At 41.8% G+C, this 9,097-nt stretch overlaps 1 protein-coding gene across 1 annotated transcript in view; it reads right to left on the bottom strand.

The window, feature by feature from the left end:
- Positions 1 to 1,439, bottom strand: part of LOC309720795 (E3 SUMO-protein ligase EGR2-like) — a gene marked incomplete at its 5' end in the record, with an annotated part of 8,916 nt that extends 7,477 nt beyond the window's left edge. The window contains 2 exons of the mRNA XM_082557969.1: positions 1,237 to 1,262; positions 1,315 to 1,439. Coding sequence (XP_082414095.1) covers positions 1,237 to 1,262; positions 1,315 to 1,439 — 151 coding nt within the window. The remainder of the gene's footprint in view (positions 1 to 1,236; positions 1,263 to 1,314) is intronic.
- Positions 1,440 to 9,097: the final 7,658 nt, after the last annotated feature.

Below are 9,097 nucleotides of genomic sequence, written 5' to 3'. Positions count from 1 at the left end.
TGTGGAGTCGCTCGAGCTCCCGGAGGAAGAATTAGAAATCTAATCAACGGCACGTTAACATATGTGTTTGCAGCTCTTCAGGCCTGAACTCGAGGCTGAACCCGTTTGACCAAATCTGTGACTTACGTTCTGTTTGTGTTCAGCAGGAATCACCCGCAGAAGAGAAAGCGAATGGTTTTTAGTGTTTGGAGGTTAAACAGGAGCTTTGAAAGCGTGTGTTTGCTGTGCTGATTGGAGAGCTGCTGGAGCCAAAGCCTTCTGCTGAGCTGCAGCTCTCCGAGCCTTTTGAACGCCCACAGTTACAAAAATGTTGGTGTGTATTGTCGTTGTGTGGCGAGCCGCCCACCCTGTGGCAGATGGGGGGTTTGCTCTGTCCACACACACATTCACAGGAAACACATGCACACACACTTTCTGATGCTTAAACACTCCCACACAAACACACACAGACACACACACAGATTCTCTCGTTTTCAGTTCAAATCTGTCGCTCTGACTCTTTACACACACACACACATGTGAGCTCACACAGCTCCGTGGGGACGGTGCCCTGCTTCCACCCTTCGCCCACGCTCCTCCAGGCCGCCGAGGCTCTGGGGGGTTTTTGGTTTTGTGTTTGGCGGCTCGGGGTGTCAGCCGGGGGTCCGGCAGCTCGGCAAACCCCACCACGCCGATTAATCATCTGTCATCTGCGGTTTTTGTTAATATGGATCTTTGTCTCAGTCCTAAAACGACGCTCAGGTCCGGCCTGCTCACCGCCTGCCGCCTTCTTTTCCATTTCACCAAACCAAGAAACCACCAAACGGGCCTTTTCTGCACCTTATGAAGGTTTTTGAAGCCATCAGCTGCTGCCCCAGCAACCTTTGTCACCTCTGAGACCTCTTATTGACTTTCAAAACCTCTACATAGGTACACTTTGGCATTTGCACGCTAGTTTTTTCACTTTGTCTCAATTGTACAAAAGAAAGTTTCATCTAATTCCCTGGAAATCAATGAAAAGTCATTTTCCTCCATGAAAGTTACACTGAGCCCTCTCTTTCACCATGCTACATTATTCTGTCCCAGAAATGCCCCTCACACTGCAACCTTCCCTTCATTTATTTCTGGCCTAACCGGAGCACACAGCAGATTATTTGCAGGTTTATTCGTCCTCTGAAAGTCGTGAATCAGCCCGGGTGAATCTGGACATTCAGACTTTAAATAAACACCATAAATCATCTGAATTTTCTCCGCTACCTTTAGCGTCGGAGCTGTAGGTGTTTCTCAAACAGCGGATGACTCATTTGTGGAAGGAAACCCCCATCCCAGTTTAACCCTGCAGCGCTCATCGTGCTGGAAGACGAGGAGCTGGGTGATGAAATAAAGGAAGGATTGAAGAATTTGAAGGCAAACTCTGTGTTGTGATTGAGTAAATCGGCACATTTGGCCTCATTGTTCATGTTAAACTGGTCAGATTTTAATTTTGGGCTGAAATCCTGCAGATCCTGCAGATGAGGCCAGGTCTGGACACTTGAGGCGACGCACCCTCCACCTAACACATCCACACAGGCGATTGCATATTCATGGGAAATGTATTGACTGCTGAGTGTTGGATAATAGACAGGCACACGAATGAGCGCTGAGGATAATTAGCTCTGTAACGCAGACATGTTTCAGATCGTTTTTACAGCGTTTCTCAAACCACATTAAGCACAGATGGACTCGTGACCTTTAACGCTCCTCAGTCAAAAAGTCACCTTCCAGGAAGTGGAGCTGCTTTGGCAGTTTTCTATCTACTAACTGATCAATGAAGGAAAATTCACATATTTGGTATTTTTTACAGTCAAATTATGCAAATTTCACCAAAAAGGAACAAAAATAACAAAACTTTGAGACCTTAAATCTGGTTTGAAGCTCCACAGACAGCAGCAGCAGTTTGTTACAGAAGGTTGTTTTTGCATTTCACAAATGCATCTTTTGTAAATATTGGATCGGTCAAGAATTTCAGCCCAAAAGTTTTGGAAACTTCTTCAAATGTTAAATTATTTAGCTTAAAATGAAGAAATTGATCAAATTTTCACATAGAAAAGGCAAAGATTTCAATGTTTTCTGTCACTTTGGTTAAAAAATGATTTGAATTCTTTACAAATGATCAAATATTTGCCTTAAAATCTACAAAAGCTACAATATACCAAGAAAAGTAACATCTGCTCTACATTCCAACACACCCGACTCATTTTTGCCCTTTTGCTGATTTCAAATTAAGCTCATGACACAGCTGAGTGCAAACAGAAACTCCCGCGTGTAGCTGCTCCCAAAAGGACAGAAATAAAAATGTTTGCTTCATTTTTTTCATTAAATGTTCAGTTTTTGAATTTAACACAGAAATTCTCACATAAAAAACAGGAAATGCTCCTTTTTATTTCATTTTTGTTCTTTTGGTTTTGGAAATAACTATAAATTATAATCACTTATCCCAACGTTTGCCTTTGGTTACAGCGGTTATGTCTCACACACTTTATAAACATATATCAAGTATAAACTCACTGCTGAGCTTTTGCTGTCTGATTATCTGAAACAGTCGAACTGGAAGATCTTTATTTTGATTTAGTCCTTGATTGTGATTTTTTTTTTACTTTGAGGCAAATAAATGAATCCAAAATCACAAACTTCTGTTCATTTGGTTTAAAAGCAGCTGAATTTACTCAACATGTGCTGAATTTGATCAACTTAATAATCTCTGATATCTACAATTTACTAAGAAATCAGCTCCAGGCTCAAATGGATCACTTTTGGTGAAACCAGACTTTACTGATCAGCTCACCTCAGACTTCAGGACAGAAACATTAGAAATGTTAGATTTCACAGAAAAAGCTTCTCAGAAAAGGAGCAAGTTGAAGGTCTGCTCCTAAAAATGCTAAAGTTTCCCACACTGACCGATTGAAACCAGATCCGATCGTTCTAAAAGCTCCTCTCAGACCAGCTAAGAGATTTTAAAGCTGAGCTTCAGAAACTCAGAACGACCAGTAAGAGGAGGAAATCCAGTCGGTGCAGTGGTTCCTCCTCCCCACTGGACAAAAGATCAAGAATCAGACTCACTTCAGCTCTGTCCGGGTCGACGCCGGCGTCCTCCTCGTCCTCCTGAGGCGACTGGAGACCCAGAGAGAGAAAGACAAGAGTCGGATCGACGACAGAAGACACGGAGATGCTTCCTGAGCTGAACGAAGCCCGACGTTTGGACGCCGGATCGAAAAGTTTAGCCGCTCCTCCGGCTTCGTGGCTCGCCCCCGGAAAGGGTCATCGTCACCCGGGGTCTGAGTGGGCTGCCAATGACAAAAAGAGAGAGAGGGAGCGGGAGAGCGTGGAGGGGGGAGAGACAATACGATTGTTTCCACCTCACTCTGCTTCCACCCTCGCAGTTAAAATTGTCATGGTAATGAAGAGGGGTTATTTAGTTTGTGGGGAGTGGAGGAAGATGCAGCAGCTCAGGACGTGAGGATGAGGACGATGGAGGTGGTGAAGGTTTGACATCGTCGCAACAAAGCGCACGAGGACGGTCAGGAACCCGAGCAGTGCCTCCTCCTGACGCGTCAGATGGGTTTTAATGCAACAACTTTTCATTGAGGGGTTAAAAATTGGTGCTTTATGATAATTTTTCCATCATAATTTCATAAATACGGGACGAATCAATGTCAAACCCAAAGGGCTGAAAACACCTTTGAGCTGTCACATCCAGTCTGAACACAAAGTGATGGCTACAGCGTCAGAAACCAGCTTCAGTACCATCGATGTTTTAACACGAATCCATCAGTTTCTTGCATAAAAGAAGCAAAAATGAAACTTTCTGTTAATTTGGCTTAAAAACAGCTGAAATTATGCAACATTTGCCTGATTTTTTGTTCCGTGACAGCTGAATTAGCACGTTCATATTATGGGTGGCTGCTCAGGACAAGCTAGAGCACACAAACGTCTCCTTTTTACCTCCATCAGACACCAGGACCATCTTCCTGCTGTGATTCCTTCCAGGTCAGAATAACTTTCCTGAGTGGAGCTCCTGGCTTGGTTTTTACAAATGAATCAAACTAATTTAGGTGAAGAGGTTTTTTTCAAAGTCCTAGCAGGCTCTCCACCTCAGCAGATGATTTTAACATGTTCCACTCGTGATCTTCTTCTTGTGTCATAAGAAGTTTAGACACTCGTATTTCTAAATTTCAGAGGAACATCCAGTGTCCTCATCTGAGGCCCTCTGTGATGCAGGTCCAGCACTTAGAAACTCTCAGAGTCACAGATGCCCCGATGTTTGGGGATCTGCTGTGGTAACAAAAACCACACCGCATGCACAGACATGTTAGCGAGGCCTGAGACGCATGCCGTGTCACATTATCTACTATTATTAATGCAGCACGTGGAATTTGCCAAGATTTATTAAATAACGGATAATTATACTGAGTTATGAGGTTGATCAAACCATGAAAGCTGGTGCTACTAATTCCTACAGGTGTTCCAACTTTCCTGGATTACATACAGCGCCCTCTGTCTGCATAAAGCAGTGCTGGAACACACTGTGGTACCAGACCCTCGTGAGCATCAGTTGAACAGAATTTGACTGCAGAAAGTTGAGTGTTGTGAGCAAAAAGGCAATTAACAGTGGAAGAGAGACAGACCATCATAACACTTATAACTGCAGGTCTGTCCTACAGAGAAACTGCAAAGAAAGTCAGGGTGTGAGTGAGTCCAGTTTCCTTCACACTCAGAAACAAACTGTGACAGGTCTGCAGACCCAAAGACACGACTGAATCAGAGGACATGTTTCTGAGAGTTAACATTGTCTGACTGGCGGCTCACAGGACAACAGCTTCAAGCAGCTTAATAGTGGTCGTAGTGAGCAAGTCTCAGTTTCTACTGTGAAGACTTCGAGCTGCAGGTTTGACAGGACGAGCTGCAGCAAGAAAGCCAGACGTCAGAATAAGACACAGAGGTTTGTCTGGACCATGAAACACCGACACTGGACTACTGAAGACTGGAAGAAGGTTTTATGGACTGATGGTTCATCACGCAGGATCTTTGTACGGCGTTGAGTAGGTGACAGGACGGTTCCACAGTGTGTGGCATCAACTGTCAAACATGGAGGAGGCAGTGTGATGGTCTGGGGCTGTTTGCTGATCCAGGGTCGGTGACTCGTACAGAGTGAGAGGCTCCCTGAACCAAACCAGCTACCACAGCATCCTGCAGCAGAATGAGAATAAATAAATAGTACACAGAATAAATACAATACTCAGAGTTTAACAGTACAATACAGAATAGTGCCAGTGTTGGAAGAGAGAGGAGAGTTTTATGTGGTCCAAGAAGTGTGTATACTCTCTGGTATGGACCTAGTTGGTGAGGGGTTGATCCTACAGCAAGATAATGACCCAACACAAAGTCCAAGCTGTGCCAGAACTGCCTCAGGAAAAAGTAGAAGATGGTGAGCTTGTAAACACGGAGTGTCCAGCACAGCCTCCAGGTTTAATCTTCTAGGACCTGGTGTCCACATATGTGGACATCACATTTTGGGTTGTCTGGACCAAAATACTGAATTTTACTCTAGAAGGGCCTGATATCCACTTACGAGGACATTAAACTGCCACTGTTCTATTTAAAACAAATGTCCTGGATCTCATTTTTATCAAAAACAAAAATCAGGTAAACAAATAAAATTATCAGGTTATTCTTTGCTTTTACTGAACTGGACAGAAAAGTGAAAGCAAAACAACTGACAGGTGTCAACGTTCACAGGAACTTGTGCAACAGATATGGGAAGAATTTCCTGAAGAGTATTTTATTTCTATTGCAGAAAGAATTTTATGTGTGTGTTCAGCTGTTATAGCTGCCAAAGGTGGCTACGCCAATGAGTCAGAAGTTTAGAATACATGCTGGTCCATACATTGATTCTATGATTTCTTTTTTAACTCAATTGCTTATTTGCAAAATGTTTTAATTTCAGAGTGCAATGAGACATTAAACTGCATCATTTTCAACTTTTAAAAAAATGGGAAAATTGGGGTTTTCTGGTAATGTATACATAGTTGCATAATCACACAAATTTGTGAGTCATGACATCGCATGCACATGCGAACATGTGGGAAGATACTCATGTCCACACCTGTTTTGGTTTTGTGACAGTTTAACTTGTATGCTTACCTGGAGCACAGCGTAATCAGATAATCAGATTATGTTCTGCAGTGAGCTATATGTTTTGATACTTTTTATTGTTTCAACACGGGAAGTGGTTAACCACACCCCACAATTTTTCAGATGCGTAACTGCACATTTTGTGACATGTTAGCTGTCCTGTAGAAAACACTCACTGGTAGTCACGTCAGACGTGTCCTCGTGCACGTCATATACTCCACAAAGTGCTCGTAGTTGAAGACAAACAAGCAAACATTTATTTCCAGGCTTGAAGTCACAGGAATTAGCCTGCAGCTAGTTAAAGCCTCCACTTCTACTTAACAATCAATATTAAACTAAAATATGACTTTGTAGTCAAATGAAATTCCCCATTATTTTGTGCTTATTCATCTCCATAATAATTCAAATCAAAATTATTACCAAATATATACAAAATATGATTAAAGTTAGAGAAACTTACAGACCTTTGTCTTCTACACTAGCTAATGTTAGCTAATGTGCTAATTAGCTAATGTGCTAATTAGCTAATGTTAGCTAATGCGCTAATTAGCTAATGTGCTAATTAGCTAATGTTAGCTAATGTGCCTTTGATGTTTTTACTCAGCTGGTTTGGGGAAATGTTTCTTTGAATGTCCTGACCTTTGTTTAATATATTAGATATATATTATTAGTTTCATTTTTAGCTCACTGCTTGATTTTAGCACAGCTGAAATATCCGGTGCTGCTTCTGCTTAGACGCTAGAAAAACAGATTTTTAGGACGTACACTTACCGTCTGCTGACTTTATGGAGACGGTAATTTTGGTTAGAGAAAATGTCGACAAATCTTGATATGAAAAACTTGAAAAAATTCCACAAAAAATTTAAATTAAAAAAATTATGGCAACATTGCAAAAGATTTTTGAGTATCAAAAAACTTGTATGTTTTTAATTTCTTAGAACCAAGTTTGTTCAAATGTATTAATTTAAATGTCTTCACCTTAAATACATGAGCAGAAATCTTAAAATTAAGAAATGTATGACTGAACTTCTTACCTAAGTTGATGCAACTCATTAGCGTTTGCAGCTTTTACAGTACACACAGAGTACCACTGGCACAGTCTCAGGTCCCTGAAACATTTGTTATCATCTGCAGTGTTACTGCTTTTAAAATCCTGGAGTACAGGAAATGTGTAAGACTGTAAATCTTCTGGTCATTTTGGTTTTCAGTGTTTTGCTGTGGAGTTTTGATTATGGTTCTGGTCTCACTGTTTGAGGCTTTTGGTGATATTGTGGACTTTCCTGTCCAGATGATGATCAGTGTCTGGAGTTTGTGCCTCCCCCTCTGTGTCGTATCTGTGTTACTGTCTTAGTTTTCACCCTTGTGTTTGGTCTCTTTTGGTTGTTTCCTGTTTTACTTTGAAGGTCAGTTTTCTTTTGTGTCCTGCGTGAGTTTGGCTTCATTTCTCTGACTTGGCCTGATGGTTCTCGCCTGCTGTTCGCTGCTTCCTCCTCTGTGCTGTTGTTGTAGATCTAGTGATGTGTTCCTTGGCGCTTGGCTCACTCGTCCACCTAAAAAAGTGTTTTGTCACCTTGTGCTGGTGCCTGTGCCCTGTGCAGCTCTTCAGCACCACCAGACCTGCACCGTTTAACTTCTCCTGTGCAGGAAAAAAGGTTTCTGGTGATGGATTACAGCCAACATGTTTCTAATACATACAGCTAAGAGTGTCTGATGGGATGAGCAGAAAAATCATTGGAGACAGTGTCCAGGACAATGAACTCCAATCCGAGTTGGACTGTTGTCTTCAACAAAAGCTGGGACAAAGCTCTTTAGGTCAGATGATTTCTACTTTCTTTAAAGAGTGTTTGAGTCTTAGAGATGTTTAAGTTGTGCTGTGAACAGAGAAGCAGAGATTTAAAGGAGCTGAAATGACCAAACTCGCCGTGCTTTGGAGGGACATGTGCAGTGCTTTGCATGAGGATGCAGGCAGACTCATTGTCACGATAGTCATCCATGCCTAGATGGCTCAATAAAGCTTCTCTAAAGTAGCAGGATTGTGACTATTACTCCAAATAAACGAGTCACTGGTTACACTGTACAGCTGCAGAAGTGAAAAATGAAGCGAGAGGTGCTGCAGAGTCCGACCGGAGCAGCAAAGAGGACCTCCAACAGCGCTGTGAGATACTGTAAGATATCAGACAAAGGGAAGCTGTGTGTGTCTGTGTGTGCAATGAAGAGGTTTCTAGAGCAAAAAGGGCAACCCCCTCGCTGTCCTCAGGAGGCCGAGTGGGCGGACGGTCCTCAGCAGATGGATTGCTGCTCGCCTGCCTTCACTTCATGAACCTGGAACGGAGGCGGAGCCTGAAGTCTATCAGTGACATCATGTTTTTGGATTATTTCTTCTCTTTCTTTCTCTTTTCTACTCATTCTAGTCTGATTTTAACCCAGTTGTGTGTGTTATCATATGTTATGAAGCAGTTATTATGATTTTTATGCAAATTTGAGCATGAGATAATCAAAAGGTTCCTCAGAAGGAAACGTTAAAGATTAAGAGAAATGACAAAAAGCATTCAAAGAGTCATAAAATCACCTGAAACAGTCAAAAAATAATGCACAGTCCCCATAAAAGACACAAACACATGAATAATGATAATAATGATAATAAGTTAAAGGATCATTTTGTTTCGCAAAGTCATTTATGGTGTCTTTGGACTTTTATTTAGGCTGATTTTTTTAATGCTACTTAAATAACGAAACACATCAAAATATTCAATGAAACGATCGAGTCATTCACGTAGTCGGTTTTCCTCCCACAGACCAAAGACGTGATGTTAGGTTAAATAACCACATAGAGACCAACACCTTTGCACAGTGAACACATGATGTCCACAAAGAAGCAAAACTGAGGGAACAAAATGAATATAAACACACAAAAGATGCAAAACTAGCAAAAAGAGCCACAGAACAC

Source organism: Aulonocara stuartgranti, assembly GCF_965226115.1.
Source record: "Aulonocara stuartgranti genome assembly, chromosome: 13".
NCBI classification, from domain to species: domain Eukaryota; kingdom Metazoa; phylum Chordata; class Actinopteri; order Cichliformes; family Cichlidae; genus Aulonocara; species Aulonocara stuartgranti.
Note: the sequence above shows the minus strand (reverse complement) of the source record. Positions and strands in the feature narration are given on the sequence as shown.